Here is a 17,507-nt window from a genome sequence, read left to right on the forward strand (position 1 = left end):
CCTCCCCATCGCATTGTAGATTGTAAGCTCTCACAAGCAGGGTTGTCTATTTTCCCTCTAAATATTGTATTTTCTATAACTGTTACTTGTTTGTATATCAATGTCCTGAATTGTAAAGCGCTGCGGAATATGTTGGCGCTATAGAAAGATTATTATTATTATACGCCTCCTCATAAAGAGAAGCAATATAATCACTGAATTGGAGCCTTATTCTTTAAAAATGTGGCTGCTGGATACTATGACCCTGATTAATTAAAGGGAACCAACCAACCCTAGCCTGGGTGTCTTCCCTGATATTAAAGGCAACCTGTCAGCAGATTTGAGGCCTATAAGCTGTGGCCACCACCACCAGGCTCTTATACACAGCATTCTAACATGCTGTATATAACAGCTCAGGCCGCTGTGACAACACAAAAATCACTTTATAATACTCACCTAAACGGTTGCTGCAGTGAAGTTGGGTCACATGGGCGTCTCTGTTCTCCGGTGCCTCCTCTTTCGGCCCCTCTTTATGAAGCCTGTGTGCATGACGCGTCCTACATCATACACACTCACCGATCCCGCGCAGGCGCACTACAATACTTTGATCGGCCCTGCTCAGGTTAGATCAAAGTGCGCCTGCGCAGGACCTCAATGCCTGTGAGTATGGATGACATAGGACGCGTCATGCACAGCGGCTTCAGAAGAAGGACGACAAAGATGGCCGAAAAAGGAGGCACCGGAGATGCCCATTTGACCCAACTCCAGGGCAGCGACTAAAAGTGATTTTTACGTTCTACACAGCAGCCTGGGCTCTTATTTACAACATGTTAGATTGCTGTATATAAGAGCCCAGTAGTGGTGGCCGCAGCTTATAGGCCCCAAATCTGGTGACAGGTCCCCTTTAAGGTGTCATTGGCCTGTAACCCTAGTGACATGCCGCCATTGTTTTGAACCCCAAGTGTCAGCATACCGTCATACTCTACCACAAGTGTCAGGTCCTGTAGCCCAAATGTCAGCATGTGATTGTCCTATACCCCAAGGATAGTTTCAGGGTGTCATTGCTCTGTCACCACTATAATACGCCCTTGTATATTATTAATGACCAATGATTACATCACTTCCCTTTTTTTTATAGGGTGGAGATTTGTTTTTAAAGAGGCAGTGTTTGCCTCCCTGCTCACCCTACAGCCAGCCTTAGTGGGTACGCACTATAAACCCATTTTTGACCCCTTTAATTTCATGGATGTGCATGAAGATGTGGCGTCTTGAGGCCAGATGGTGGTGAGTGTGGAATTCCAGCCATTCGTGCAGCAGGATTCTCTGGACAGCGAGCTCACAGGAGCAATCATAATCTACCACATGTTCCTAAATCTGTCTCCCATCTGCAATCAGCCTGTGTAAATCTAGAACCACGGCCAACGAATAGGATGACGATCACTCATCTGTGGACGCGGAGGCTTGTACTTCTATTAGTATTACTCCTTTCTGATTAAAAAGCATTTCCCTGCATGTCGCTGGCAACACGAGTCCTTGTGTCGCAACATATTCAGCTGCTCAGTAATGCTTATGTCTAGTAAAACTGGGTAATAAGGCTTCCAATAGCAAAGCTGCATGATTACGTGACGACAACGCTGTCAAACCATGGATTCACGACAAAGAGCCGAGGACTGAAGACCAGTGGCCACAACTGGGAGTTTCCCACAAAGTTCATTTTAATTAATAGATCTTGGAATGATAATAATTTCCACAATTGGATGCGTTTATATAAAATGTTCCTGTGCGGAGATAATCCTATATATGTCCCCCTGCTATGTACTGTGTAATGGCTGTGTCTGACTGTACAGGGGCGGGGCATGGTCTGATCATACCACATCTCCTGGGCCCACAACCGCCGCTCTGTGCCATACGGCGGCATGCAACTGCGGCTCCGTGCCATACGGCGCCACACAGTCGCCGCTCCACACCATACGGCGGCACGCAACTGCGGCTCCATGCCATACGGCGCCACAGTCGCCGCTCCACGCCATACGGCAGCACGCAACTGCGGCTCCATGCCATACGGCGCCACACAGTCGCCGCTCCACGCCATACGGCAGCACGCAACTGCGGCTCCATGCCATACGGCGGCCCGCAACCGCCGCTCCACGCCATACGGCGGCCCGCAACCGCCGCTCCACGCCATACGGCGGCACGCAAACGCCGCTCCACGCCATACGGCGACACGCAACCGCCGCTCCACGCCATACGGCGGCACGCAACTGCCGCTCCACGCCATACGGCGGCACGCAACCGCCGCTCCACACCATACGGCGGCACGCAACTGCCGCTCCACGCCATACGGCGGCACGCAACCGCCACTCCACGCCATACGGCGGCACGCAATCATTGCTTTGAACTTACACTTCTGTTTTTTCCAAGTACCCTCTGAACATTGATTGAAATATACCGTATTAGAAACACAGAGCTCTTATGGGACTTTCTTCACATGGGCATCACATACTCTAATCTCTAGTCTCAACATTCAAAGAGCAGAGAGTTTGGCTCCCAAAGGATTCTGCAGCCCTACACCAGAGGAGAAAGTGGCCACAAAGCACATCTATATTTTTGGACAATTCTGCAGCCCATTTGATTTCAATGAAAAAATGTGTAATGCTTTACTTCATCGTGCAACTTACAAGGGGTTATACCCCAGTTACAGTCAAAGTTTTTGCCACAAATTCAGAAAATTGCAGCAAAACACACAAGAGCGCAATATGTGAATAAGCCCTAATGAACAAACTTGGGCTATCCAGCTGATAACTTCCTGAAGTGATAACACGTGCACTACATAAATATTGCCAGGAGATATCATGACCATATGGAACCACACCCCAACATCGTGCAACACCCTAATGTAAGCAGCCTCCAAAGCCACGCTGTACATCACCAGTCTGTGCATAAGCTGCTCACACATATACAAGAGGAAACCATCCACCAGATACCTATCCCGACTGCCCCATACACAAGCACTCAGCTGAGCATGTGTTTTCAATGGGGAGAGAGGAGTTCATCACCTCCTGAAACCGTAAGGCTATGTGCGCACGTTGCGTAAATACATACAGTTACGCTGCGCTTTGTAGCGCAGCGTAACTGCATGCGTCCTGCGTCCCCTGCACAGTCTATGGAGATTGTGCAGGGGCCGTGCGCACGTGGCGTTTTAGAGCGCAGCGCTTTGGCTACTGCCGAAGCGCTGCGTAAAAAGAAGTGACATGTCACTTCTTCCGTGCGCTTTGCCGGCAGCTTCTGCTCTGTCTATGGCAGGAGCTGCAGGCAGAGCGCATGGAATCGGCGCTCACTACGGACATTTTCTGCAGCGATTTAAAGCGCACATGTGCTCTTCAGATCGCTGCAGAAATTTCTGCAGTGAACTGTCCGCACATAGCCTTACAATCAGGAGCTGAAATTCCAACTGCCTGATACTTCTTTCTCTACTAATTTGTACTAATTAGTTACAGCTACAGTCCATCAACCACATAACTCAATGTATTGCTCAGGACAGCAGCTGTAGCTAAATAGTTAAAATCCATTAGTAGCACTACAACACGTCACAGCATAGCCCAGGCCTAATGTATCCCAATGACCGCTCTGTGGTATGATAGCACACAGATGGATATGGGGAGCTCTATGGGATTTTACAATACAGCGACTACTCTATGGCATATGATGGCACTCAATGAAACAAAGTGCTAAAATTAGAATGGAACGCAAGATGTAGAGTCATCAAAAACCAAACAGGTAAGTCCTCCTGTCACAGCAAACGCGGCAATCCTAATGAACGGCTGTGTTTCAGATGAACAAAACAAAGATGCCATGGAAATATGGACGTGTGAATCGGACTGAGGCTACAAAGCCACTATGGCCACGACCTTGTGGGCTTCAGCGAGACCCCATTCACTTGTATTACGCCGAGACGTATCAGTGACAGCGTGATCTTGGGCTCCTTGACGTGCGCTGCTGCTAAAGGCATCATGTAGACTCAGCCTAAGGCCTAAAGCGCAGATTAGATATTGGAGAGAGGACCCTGTGATGTTTAAGGGAGTCTGCTGCCAATCTGGTATGTATGGAGACCAGCCCACCCTGACCCAGCAAGGCTCTCACTGGGAGAAACAGTGGTCAAACAGGTTGGACTGTAACTCAGCAAATCATTTGTCTGCTAAAGACATAAGCAGTGCCTGGCAGGTCCAATATACCCAGACGCGCGCTACAACCCCACCACCAATATACCCAGACGCGCGCTACAACCCCACCACCAATATACCCAGACGCGCGCTACAACCCCACCACCAATATACCCAGACGCGCGCTACAACCCCACCACCAATATACCCAGACGCGCGCTACAACCCCACCCCCAACATACCCAGACGCGCGCTACAACCCCACCCCCAACATACCCAGACGCGCGCTACAACCCCACCACCAACATACCCAGACGCGCGCTACAACCCCACCACCAATATACCCAAACGCGCGCTACAACCCCACCTCCAATATACCCAGACGCGCGCTACAACCCCACCTCCAATATACCCAGACGCGCGCTACAACCCCACCACCAATATACCCAGACGCGCGCTACAACCCCACCACCAATATACCCAGACGCGCGCTACAACCCCACCACCAATATACCCAGACGCGCGCTACAACCCCACCACCAATATACCCAGACGCGCGCTACAACCCCACCACCAATATACCCAGACGCGCGCTACAACCCCACCACCAATATACCCAGACGCGCGCTACAACCCCACCACCAATATACCCAGACGCGCGCTACAACCCCACCACCAATATACCCAGACGCGCGCTACAACCCCACCACCAATATACCCAGACGCGCGCTACAACCCCACCACCAATATACCCAGACGCGCGCTACAACCCCACCTCCAATATACCCAGACGCGCGCTACAACCCCACCACCAATATACCCAGACGCGCGCTACAACCCCACCACCAATATACCCAGACGCGCGCTACAACCCCACCACCAATATACCCAGACGCGCGCTACAACCCCACCACCAATATACCCAGACGTGCGCTACAACCCCACCACCAATATACCCAGACGTGCGCTGACAACCCCACCACCTCTACACAGTGTCAGCTGATATTCCAACAGCCACCTCCATCTAGTACAACAGGACAAATGCCCCTTCATACAGCATGACAGAGCAAACTACAAGCCCCCTTATTTGTTACATCCAATCAGGCCATAACAGTCACCCTGCCCATAGCCACGCAACAACCCACAGCCGCCCCTTGCCCAGGAGCCACGCGGCGCCCAAACGGCCGCCCCCTGCCCAGGAGCCACGCGGCGCCCAAACGGCCGCCCCCTGCCCAGGAGCCACGCGGCGCCCAAACGGCCGCCCCCTGCCCAGGAGCCACGCGGCGCCCAAACGGCCGCCCCCTGCCCAGGAGCCACGCGGCGCCCAAACGGCCGCCCCCTGCCCAGGAGCCACGCGGCGCCCAAACGGCCGCCCCCTGCCCAGGAGCCACGCGGCGCCCAAACGGCCGCCCCCTGCCCAGGAGCCACGCGGCGCCCAAACGGCCGCCCCCTGCCCAGGAGCCACGCGGCGCCCAAACGGCCGCCCCCTGCCCAGGAGCCACGCGGCGCCCAAACGGCCGCCCCCTGCCCAGGAGCCACGCGGCGCCCAAACGGCCGCCCCCTGCCCAGGAGCCACGCGGCGCCCAAACGGCCGCCCCCTGCCCAGGAGCCACGCGGCGCCCAAACGGCCGCCCCCTGCCCAGGAGCCACGCGGCGCCCAAACGGCCGCCCCCTGCCCAGGAGCCACGCGACGCCCAAACGGCCGCCCCCTGCCCAGGAGCCACGCGACGCCCAAACGGCCGCCCCCTGCCCAGGAGCCACGCGACGCCCAAACGGCCGCCCCCTGCCCAGGAGCCACGCGACGCCCAAACGGCCACCCCTTGCCCAGGAGCCACGCAAGGCCCCCACCACACACTGACAGCTGCCCCATCCAACGCCACCTCACACTAACACTCACCCAGTGTCACACTCCCAGTAGTTACCACATGACTATGTGCTCCCCGCCCCCCAAAGGCACGTGACATTGACAGCCCCCCATTCAATGACAACACGTACTCCCCCTTTTCCCCCTGCACAATGGTGACTATGTGCTCCGTGCTGCGGACTATCCCCTCCCGTCTGGCTGCGCACACTGACAGCTCCTGACATGACACGCAGCATCGTCATCCCACGGGATGGGTGACAGCACCGCACCGCCTCCGGGCAGGACACCGAGCAGTGTCCGCCCTTGTAAGGGTTAAGAGCACGGCAATCCCCCAAATCCACCCCATGCACCGAGCCCCTCACCCGCTCTCCTCACCCTGCCCGCCGGGATCCATTGCTTCGTTGACCGGAAGTTGTTTTCAATGCTGGGCGGGGCTACTTGACGACATATCAACAGCTGAACTAGAGTCGCTTGTAAATGACGTCATGGCAGAATGATGTCGCCCAGCGGGAAGGAAAGGCGCCATTGTCTTGGTTGCATCCCTATCACAGGTTTTTGAAATCTCACAAAGCAAGAATTTCTTAAAAACGTTTTACAGAGATGACAACGGCAGAGCCCTGAAGAACAACTACGGCAACTCCATGTAGTAAATAAGTGGAAAGTCTTTCTCCCATTAGAGGAGATGTAGAAAAATACATTATGGCGTCTGTTGCAGTTTGTTCTTTTTTGCTAAAGCCACCTCCGGCTTTTAAAAACTTGTAGTGGTATTTTTCCAAAAATCCTCCATAACAAGTCACCCTTTAGGTAGGGTATGTTCACACAGGACGTTTTTTCTGCAGCAAAACTTCATCTCTTGGCAGGAAATAACCCTAGGTTTTGCATTTCCTCATTGATTTCTGTGGGTAATCAGCAAAAACGGGGAAAGAAGTGACATGCTGCTTCTTTCAAAAACACAGCAAAAAAGGAGGCTGACATTTTAGCCAGGAGGAAAAAAAAACTAGGTGTGTGCGTGCGCAGAAGATTCCTCAAATCTCATAGGCTTTGCTGGGACTCTGAAAGCAGCTTTTTTATGGCATGAAACCAATGCAAAAATGCCCTGTGTGAACATACCCTTACGGATGTGCACACAACGTCTTTTTGAGGAGGATTCTGCTCCTAATTGCTAAACCAGGCCAGCACAACATATGGGACCCGGTGACACCGACTCCCTTTCCTCCTATTTTCTGTGGGACGGAGGGGCACAGAGAAGAGGAGCGCTGAGCTGAGAAGCATGGAACAGAGGGGCGCGGGGTTGAGAAGCACAGAGCAGAGAGCAAATGGGCGCAGGGCAGAGGAGCGCGGGGTGGAGAAGCAGAGGAGCACAGAGCAAATGGGCGCAAGGTAGAGGAGCGCAGGGTAGAGAAGCAGAGGAGCACAGAGCAAATGGGCGCAGGGCAGAGGAGCGCGGGGTGGAGAAGCAGAGGAGCACAGAGCAAATGGGCGCAGGGCAGAGGAGCGCGGGGTGGAGAAGCAGAGGAGCACAGAGCAAATGGGCGCAGGGTAGAGGAGCGCGGGGTGGAGAAGCAGAGGAGCACAGAGCAAATGGGCGCAGGGCAGAGGAGCGCGGGGTGGAGAAGCAGAGGAGCACAGAGCAAATGGGCGCAGGGCAGAGGAGCGCGGGGTGGAGAAGCAGGGGGCAGAGTAGCACAGAACAGAGGAGTGTGGGGTGGAGAAGCATGAGGCAAAGGAGCACAGAGCAAGGGAGCATGGAGCGCTAGGCAGAGGAGCATGGGGTGGAGAAGCATGAGGCAGAGGAGCGCAGAGCAAAGGGGCTTGGGGTGAAAGAGCAAAGAGTAGAGCAGTAGGGGAAGAGCGGCGTGGGGCTGAGGAGCTCAGGGCGGAGAGGGGTGGAAAAGAGGCGCACACAACAGAGGAGTGCAGGGCAGAGGCGTGGAGGAGCAAAGGAGTGCAGAGTTGAGGAGTGCAGAGGAACACTGAGCAGAGGAGCATGGGGCAAAGGGGTTCGGGGCAGAGGAGCGCGGGGTAGAGAAGCATGTGGCAGAGGAGCACAAAACAGGAGTGCAGAGTTGCACTGGGTGGAGGAGTGCAGTAAAGAGGAGCATGGGGCAGAGAAGGACAGAGCAGAGGGGTGTGGGGCTGAAGAGCAGAGAGTAGAGGAGTATAGGGAAGAGAGCCATGGGGCAGAGGAGCGCAGAGCAGAGGAGCTCAAGGCGGAGGGGCACAGTGCAGAGGAGTGCATAGGAGTGCGGGGAAGAAGGTCGCGGAGCAAAGGCGTGAAAGAGCGCAGAGCTGAGGAGTGCAGTGGAAGGCTGAGAAGAGTGGCGTTGGGTGGAGGAGTGCAGAGTAGAGGAGCGCAGAACAAAGGAGCATGGGGCACAGGGATATAGAGCAGAGGAGTGCAGGGCAGCGGGTCATGGGGCGCAGGAGCGCAGGGTGGAGGAGTGCGGGATAGAAGAGCGCAGGGCAAAGGTTTGCAGGGCAGAGGACCACAGAGCAGAAGAGCTTGGGGTGGAACAGAATGGCGCTGGGTGGTGGAGAGCACGGCGGAAGAGCGCAGGGTGGAGGAGCACAGGACAGAAGAGCACAGAGCATAGAAGCGCTTGGCAGAGGAGCACAGTTAACTGTAGTGAAGGGCAGAGTTGTGTGGGGCAGAGGAGCTCGGGACAGGAGAGCAGAATAGAGGCGCTTGGGGCAGAGGAGCACAGAGCAGAAGAGCGCTGGGTGGAGGGGCACAGGGCGGTGGAGAGCAGGGTAGTGGATTGCAGGATGGAGGAGCACGGAGCTGAGAAGCACAGATCAGTAGAGTGCAGGGCAGAGGAGAGCGGTGCAGAGGAGCGCAGGGTAGAAGAGCACAAAGCAGAGGAGCGCAGGGCAGAGGAGCGCAGAACAGAGGACTGTAAAGCAAAGGAGCGCAGGGGCAGAGGAGCGCCCGCCAGCCACTGCTCAATGTGCAAAAGCATGATGAGATCAGAAACATTACCACGATCAGTGTCACTCGCGTTTTTGACTTCGCATGTTACAGTACAAGCAGAGTGGATGGGATTCATATGTGAACAGAGTGCTAGCTAAAAAATACAGACAAAAAGGCGGGACTAGGTTCTCAGACAGAAAAAACTGCATAACACTCAAAATGCAATGTCACATTTAATTTTTTTTTCCATTTTTCATATGGCTAGTTGTATTTTTCATTCTTTATGTATCATCAAGCAGTTATGCTTGTCCATATTTCTCTGAATTTGGTGTGCAGCTTTCACTTCATATACATGACAGCATGTGACCGGAGCATGTCACGCTGCCATTGTACTGTATCACACTGTACTGGAGTGCGCCGGATCCACCAATCCCGCGAAAAGCCGGATGTGTGAAATGGCCCTAAGAAGGACATTAATGAGCTGTGGAAGATAATATGGAGCAGAGTGGGACATTATGGAGTAGTGGGCGATATTATGGAGCTATGGAGGATATTATGATGCTGTGGAAGATATTATGAAGCAAAGGGGGGCATAATGGAGGTATGGAGAATATTATGGAGAGGTGCAGTGTGTGTTTCAGATACTATGAAAGGGGGCAATGTGTGGGGGAGATATTATGGAGAAGGGCAGTGTGTTGGGGAGAAATTTTGGAGAGGGGAAGTGTGTGGAGGAGATATTATGAAGAGGGGCAGTGTATGGGGGGAGATTTTATGGAGAGGGGCAGTGGGTGAGGGATATATTATGAAGAGGAGCAGTGTGTGGGGGAGATATTATGGAGAGGGGCAGTGTGTGGGGCAAATATTATGGAGAGGGGCAGAGTGGATGGTGGATATTTTATGCATAAAGTACAGTGAGGTTCAGCATGGGAAATATATATGTGCTGTTGGTGATTCTGGCACTGTATTCATGTACTGACACTTGGTTCTCATCTTCTATCCATGTAGCAATCCATAACGTGCTTCATAGGTATGTTAAAACTTAAAAGTCAACAAACTTTAGAGGTTTGAGATTATGAGAAGGATTTGTTGAGTTTCTGCTCCAAAAATTCAGTTTAAGTTAGCATGTGTTCACAAACTCTCCAAATCCTCCTCAAATACACAAAACCTGCTACTGGTGATGTATTAATGTACTGATGATAGTTCTGGTGATGTATTCATGTCAGCATTCCTTTATAATCCCTTAGGATTGGTTCAGTATCATGTGGACCTTGGAACAAAAAATATTGTGCTCCCCTGCGCTAATCCCACCTGAAAAAAACATCTAACTAAATACTCAAAAGAATGATCATATGCATTTTTATGTTACAATGACTTGTAATTCTTTTATTTAGCCTTTTGAGCATCTTTTAACAGCTTATTTACCTCGGTATATAAAGATAGAGGTGAAAAACTCACCAAATACTCATTATGTGAACATGGCCTTAGCTAAGGTTTTTTCAAGCATTTTTACAGTGTTTCCCAGACGCGTTTTTTTGTTTCATTATTAGGAAACACTTCAAAGAAGTGAAATGCAATTTCTTTTTTTAACCAGGTGATTTTGAAAGCCGGAAGACCTTAAAGACTCTCAAAAGTTTGAACATGTGAAAGGTAATTTGTTTTTTTTTTCTTTTTTCATAGAAATGTAAAGATTCTTTTGGTCGCTTATTCTGCTGTTTTTAGGAGTGGAACCACTCAAAAATCGCCTGAAAAAAAAAAAAAATTGTGCAAACAGACCCTTAATCTGTATCCATATTCTTTTACTTTGATAAATTCACATTGAAATCCACTCAATTTGGTGTTAGATTAGGTCTCTCCAAATTTCTCGCTGCTGAAAAAAAGGTTTAAAGGGGTTGTCCACTACTTTGACATTGATGGATAGGTCATCAATGTCTGATCGGCTGGGGTCTGACACGCTGCACCCCCGCCAATCAGCTGATCTTGGAACTGGCGGCGGCAGCAGACATCCGTCAGCCGGAAATGCTCACTTCTGGTGATGCTCCATCTTCTGATAGCGGTCACGGCCGGGTACGGCACATCTGCCTCCCATTCTAATCAATAGTAGGCGGATGTGCAGTACCTGGCTGTGGCCACTATTAGAAAACGGAGCAGCGTTGGAACTGAGCATTTCCGGCTGCCTGCTGCCGCTGGGACCGAGAACAGCTGATCAGCGAGGTGCGGAGTGTCGAACTGCAGCCGATCAGACATTGATGACCTATCCTTAAGATAGGCCATCAGTATCAAAGTAGTGGACAACCCCTTTAAGGTTAAATGCGTCTACACTTAGCCTATAGTAGATGTTAGGAACTTTTCCTTACATTCATGTAATGTTCCTGTAGGCCTACATTCACCAGATTTAGGCCAGAAGTGTGTTCCTTCACCCTGTCTGCCAGGTGTGCGCTTGCTTTACTGTATACGAGAGCGCAGCAGACTGAGGGCCTCCGCAAAGAATTTTATAACCTGCGTTATACGTTCTTATTTTACCATGGACCTAGACATCCATGCTCACTGTGCCCACTGTCGGGCGCATAACCCCTGAACATACACAACCGACAGTGGGCACAGGCGTTTTGTGTACCTAACCGGAGAGACGCTGGTTACCTCTATGAAATTTTAAGCAATCTGCTGTAAAATCGTGATCAGAACACAGCTCTTATTGTTCCCTTGAAGCAAGAAAGTCAAAAGGGGCCTTGAGATTATGTCTAAAGTAACTGTGATATCACTTCAGCTTTTTTGGTTGTGTTAAAATGTATCCATTGTATGATGAGTGATTTTTCATTTTTCTTATATACTTTTTTATTTGAACTATTTACCATTTTCTATATTTCCACTGTGAATGGGAACCTTTATGTTTTGCCTCATTGTGCACCATGGCAGTCGTGTGGGCACATATATGGATGTCGGCAGACGAATCCCCATGTGAGACACCATTTTCCCTATAAGCAATGCCTGTAGACCAGGGGACACATGAGAAACTATGACTGTTGTAGAGGGACACACCAATAGGCCGAAATTAATTTTGTTCAATATTAACATTAATGTTGATTAAAATTAAATATGCTGACACCCTCCGATATACAGTATGAGCCCACAGACAGCCCTCCCTATATACAGTATGAGCCCCCACATAACCATCCTCTATACAGTATGAATACCCACATAGCCCACTATATAAGTATGAGCACTCACATAGCTCTCCTCTCCCATATAAAGTATGACCCCCACATAGCCACCTGTATACAGTGTGAGTACCCACATAGTCCCCTATATACAGTGAGAGCCCCCACATAGACTGCCTATATTCAGTTTGAACCCCTACATATCCCCCTATATACAGTATGAGACTTCACACAGCCTTCTTATATACAGTATGGGCCTCCACATAGCCCTATTATATATAGTATGCGCGTCCACATAGCACTCCTATATACAGTATGAGCCCCCACACAGCCTTTTTTTATACTGTGTGAGCCCCTGCATAGTCCAGTACATACAGAATGAGCCTCCAGCATGAGCCACATAGTCCTCCTATCTACAGTATAAACAGTAGATAAACCCCCTCATAGTCCCCTACATACAGCATGAGCCCCCCACGTAGCCCTTCTATATAGAGTATGAGCCACATATATACCCCTACATATAGTTTAAGCCTCTACATAGTTCGCTATATACAGCATAAGACCCCACATAGTTTCCCTATATTTAGTATGAGCCTGTACTTAGCCCTTATATATAGATATATAGTGTGAGCCCCACATATTAACCCTTATATACAGTGTGAGCCTACTCATAGTGCCTTATATACAGCACACGCCTCCACGTAGCCCTCCTATATAGAGTACAGTGTGAGCCCCCACATAGTTCAGTATATACAGCATGAGCCCCCACATAGTCTCCCTATATTCAGTTTGAGCATCCCCATAGCCCCCTATATACAATATGAGCCTCCATATAGCCCTCCTATCTACAGTATAAACCGTTCATAGTCTCCTATATACAGCATAAGCCTCCACGTAGCCCTCCTATATAGAGTATGAGCTTCACATATACCCCTATATAAAGTTTAAGCCTCTACATAGTTCCCTATATACAGCATGAGCCCCCACATATTCTCCCTATATTCAGTTTGAGCATCCACATAGCCCCCTATATACAATATGAGCCTCCATATAGCCCTCCTATCTACAGTATAAACCCCTCATAGTCCTCTACATACAGCATAAGCCTCCACGTAGCCCTCCTATATATAGTATGATCTCCACATATACCCCTATATAAATTTTAAGCCTCTACATAGTTCCCTATATACAGCATGAGACCCCACATAGCCACATAGCTTCCCTATATTCAGTATGAGCCCCCTCCCTCATAGCCTACCTATATTCAACATGAACCTCAACATAGCCCTCTATATACAGTATGAGCTCCACATAGCCTCCCTATATTCAGTATGATCCTCTACATAGCCCCCTATATTCAGTATGAACACCACATTGCCTTACTGTATTCAATGTGAGCCCCACATAGCCTCTGTATTTACAGTCTCACAGACATAATAAAAAAAACCACAATACATATCCACCTCGCTCCTTTCTCCGGTGCACTGACTCCGCACAGCAGATGTGATGAAGTGACGTCATTGTGTCTGATGTCTGTCGCATGCGGTGATTGGTGGAAGAAGGAGCTGTCGGCTCCATCCTCCACCAATATATTCACCGCTACGGTATCCCGAGGATGCAGATAGCGGTGATATTCTAAGGCAGCGGAGGGCATGATGCGGCCCACGGGCTACTGTTTTCAGCCCCTCAGCTGTTTCAGGGCCAGATGATGCCAGCAGGCCCACTTTGCTCAGGTCTGCTCTAGGTGATTATGCCTCATTTATTAAGAAACTTTGATTATCCTCCAAGTATCCATATACAACTGTACAGTTTATTAAGGTTTAGTTCACACTTTGAGTATTTGATAGCAAAAAATGCAGCATCTTAGAGTTCCAGCAAAGTGGATGGAGTTTATAGAAATCTCATGCCCACTGTGGGGTTTTTACGCAGCGTAAACTGACCTGTGGTGGGGGTTTGAAATCCCCATCATACCAAATTTTTCTTGGGGTATGCTGCGTTTTTTTACAGATTTTTTCGCACATGACTGTATCAGTAATCAGTATTACATTTGGCGCATTTTCTACAGCCTTCTGTTTAAAAATACAAGTCTTAATGAATTTCCCCCCAAATTTTATTAGAGAGTTTCCAACTTTTCGACACCCAATCATCAATCTTTATTAGCTTTAACAACCGGAAAATCATTTTGATGTGTTTAAAAGTTTCATTCTCGACGCTCCTTTGCCTTCTTTCCTCGCGGCCATACAGATGTGACATTTCTCAAGTTTTTCCCGTCAGACGTGTTCTTTAGTGATTGGGCAAAATTGTGTGAAATTCTGCTACGTAACGTTAGAACGTCCTAAGTATTAAGTATGAGAATCCAAGGCTGCTTTTCCATATACAAGATTTCCTCTCGGTGCCGACGAGTTATCAATTAGCTACAATCGGTCATCTTAAAGTAAAAAACAAAAATAAGTTTAACCACTGTGGGGCGTCAGAGCACAGAGAATCGGGTAACATGGCTGTACGGTCTCTGTCGCAGCTTTGGAAGTGCAGTTAAAGGGGTATTCTGATGTGTAGAAGAACATCCCGATCACTGGGACCCCCAAAAATCGAGGTCTTAAAGAGCCCTTTTTGAATGGATTGGTGGCCAAACAGTGCTCTCTGTGGCTTTATTTATTTTTATAGGACCACCTAAGACCAAGTAGTCTGGAAAGCTTGCGTGTATCATTTATTATATTTTTGTTAGCCATTAACAAAACGCAGAAAAACGCAGGAAAGAACTGACATGTCCATTTTTTTTTTTTTAACTCAAACACGCAGGTAAAAAAACAGATGTGTGCACACAGCAAAAATGAAAACTCATAGACTTTGCTGGGGAAGCAAAGTCCTGCAGTTTTGAGGCCAAAAACGCACCCGAAAAACGCGCAAAAACGCCGCGAAAAACGCACTGTGCGCACATAGCCTAAGACATCATAACGGCAAGATTATTATTTTGATTGTCCACTGAGAGCAGTCAATCAAGTGCAGCACTCGGCTATCTCCATCGGTCCCATTAGGGATGAATGGAATGGCATTGTTCATAATTGGCCACTGCTGTAGTCATATGAGTCTATGGAGGGACCCTCTTGGAATTGTTGGGGGTCCCAGTCACTGGCAGACATAGACAGAAAAGAGCCCCAGTGCAAGAGCAATAGATGGGCCCTTTGCAGCCCAAGAGCTCAAAAAAATACATAATTCCACCTGCTTTGGTGTACAAATGGGCCCCCGACCTCTTGAGCCCCTGGCTGCACCAATGATATGTCCACCGCTGGTCCCAGTGATCGGACCCCCGGCGATCCAATATTCCACAGATGGGGGATAACTTCCAAACTTGAGAATATCTGTCACGGCCGGGCGGTCGGGCAGACCCAGGAGGTGGATCCACTGGACCGAACTCTCTGAGATGGTGGTAGGGAGTCCGGCAGCTGAAGCACTGATGGGCAGTAGAACAGTCCGTGCAAGTGAAGGCAGCGGAGGAGTCCCAGGGACCACGGAGTCACAGAAGGTGGTCTTGGTGACGTAGCTCAGGTTCGGAGGCCGAGGTGATATCAGGCGGGGTCCGGAACCTCTGGAGCAAGATGACGGGTCACCGCAGGGATCCGGGATGGTACGGACTGTCAGATGGCAGACGGACAGCGTGCGGGGATCAGGACACGGCAGACTGGATGGCGAGGCAGGTACGGCTCTACAAAGACAGATAGGTGAGTACAGGCACATAAACACCAAGAGACCTGACTCCTAGCTCAGGGAACACGAAGATCAGGCCCCGCCCCCTTGGACAATGACCCCCTATATACCCTGTACCTGTGCAACCTCATTTCCTGTTAATGGACGCTGGCCCTTTAAGAAAGGGTCAGTGACCGCGCGCGCGCCCTAATGCGCATGCGCGCCGCCCGGGTGCCAGAAGCCAGGGAAGGAGGCTGCGAGGAGGACGCAGGGGAGCCGGCCAGGTCCAGGGAAGCTGTCGGGCGCCGGGATCGGGGGCCCGGAGCCCTGGGACGGACGGAATCCGGTGACTGGGGAGCGGAGAGCGTGGCAGGTGAGCCGGGGAACGGGGGTGAGGACCCGGGGAGCGTGACAGTACCCCCCCCCCCACGCCCCCCTCCCCGCAACCGGGACATGAAGGCACGGATAAGAGGAGTGCCCACGTTCTCCCTGGGCTCCCAAGACCTATCCTCAGGACCATACCCTTCCCAGTCCACCAGGAAGAACTGTCGACCTCGTACGGTCTTCATGGCCACGATATCCCTTACCGCATAGATGTCATCATCGGCAATAGGAGGAGGGGCCGGACAGGCAGCAGCGGAGAAGGGACCAAGGACAACCGGCTTGAGCAGAGAGACGTGGAAGGAGTTGGGTATCCTCATCGTGGCCGGGAGCTGTAGCTTGTAGGATACCTCATTGATCTTGCTGAGGACCTTAAACGGCCCGATGTAGCGAGGACCCAGCTTGTAGGAAGGTATCTTCAATCGGATGTACTGGGAAGCAAGCCAGACCAGGTCACCAGGAGAGAAACACGGAGGATCCAGACGTCTCTTGTCAGCGTGTTTCTTCATCCGCTGGGAAGCGCGCCCAAGGGACGCTTTGACAGAGTCCCAAATGGTAGCAAAGTCACGAACTGCAGTATCAGCAGCCGGGACATCCGATGAAGGGGATATAGGCAATGGGACGGCGGGCTGGAGTCCGTAAACAACATGGAAGGGAGATTCGGAGGATGACTCACTGACGTGGTGGTTATGGGAGAATTCAGCCCAAGGCAGAAGCGAGGACCAGTCGTCGTGATGGGCGTTGACATAGTGACGTAGGTATGAGGTCACGATTTGATTGACCCTCTCCACTTGGCCGTTAGACTGAGGATGGTAAGAAGAAGAAAAGTCCAGAGTCACTCCCAGATGTTTGCATAGAGCCCTCCAGAAGCGGGAGGTGAACTGAGTTCCTCTGTCGGACACTATGTGGGATGGAAAGCCATGCAAGCGGAAGATGTGATGTATATAGGCTTCCGCGAGTTCCTGAGCAGAGGGCAGTCCGGCCATAGGAACGAAGTGGGCCATTTTGGAGAATCGATCAACCACGACCCATATGACTGTGTGCCCGGAGGATAATGGCAAGTCCGTAATAAAGTCCATTGCTATGTGTTGCCACGGGACTGAGGGTATCGGTAAAGGCAGAAGACGGCCATGGGGCAAGTGTTTGGGCGTCTTGTTCCTGGCACAGGAGGAGCAGGCAGAGACAAAAGCAGCGACGTCCGTGCGAAGGGATGGCCACCAGTAATGGCGTACAATCGCACCCCATGTTCTCTTCTGACCAGCATGCCCGGCTGTTTTTGAGGCATGACCCCAGTGTAACACTTTTTGCCTGTCGGTATCGGAGACATAGGTCTTCCCGGGCGGTATCTGGGCTAGGGTAACAGGGGCCACCGG

General features: G+C 50.7%; 1 protein-coding gene across 9 annotated transcripts in view; it reads right to left on the minus strand.

Annotated features, from left to right (window-relative positions):
* TPD52L2 (TPD52 like 2) overlaps nt 1–6,450 on the minus strand; it is a 52,356-nt gene extending 45,906 nt beyond the window's left edge. For 7 of the 9 annotated variants that reach the window (XM_075350480.1, XM_075350481.1, XM_075350484.1 and 4 more), the window contains exon 1: nt 6,379–6,450. In XM_075350480.1, the coding sequence (XP_075206595.1) occupies nt 6,379–6,397 (19 nt within the window). In that variant the 5' untranslated portion in view covers nt 6,398–6,450. Of the gene's footprint in view, nt 1–6,365 lie in introns of all 9 variants that reach the window. The other 2 variants (XM_075350482.1, XM_075350483.1) reach the window with 2 other exon arrangements.
* Nucleotides 6,451–17,507: the final 11,057 nt, after the last annotated feature.

Source organism: Anomaloglossus baeobatrachus, chromosome 5 (assembly GCF_048569485.1).
Source record: "Anomaloglossus baeobatrachus isolate aAnoBae1 chromosome 5, aAnoBae1.hap1, whole genome shotgun sequence".
Classification (NCBI taxonomy): Eukaryota; Metazoa; Chordata; class Amphibia; order Anura; family Aromobatidae; genus Anomaloglossus; species Anomaloglossus baeobatrachus.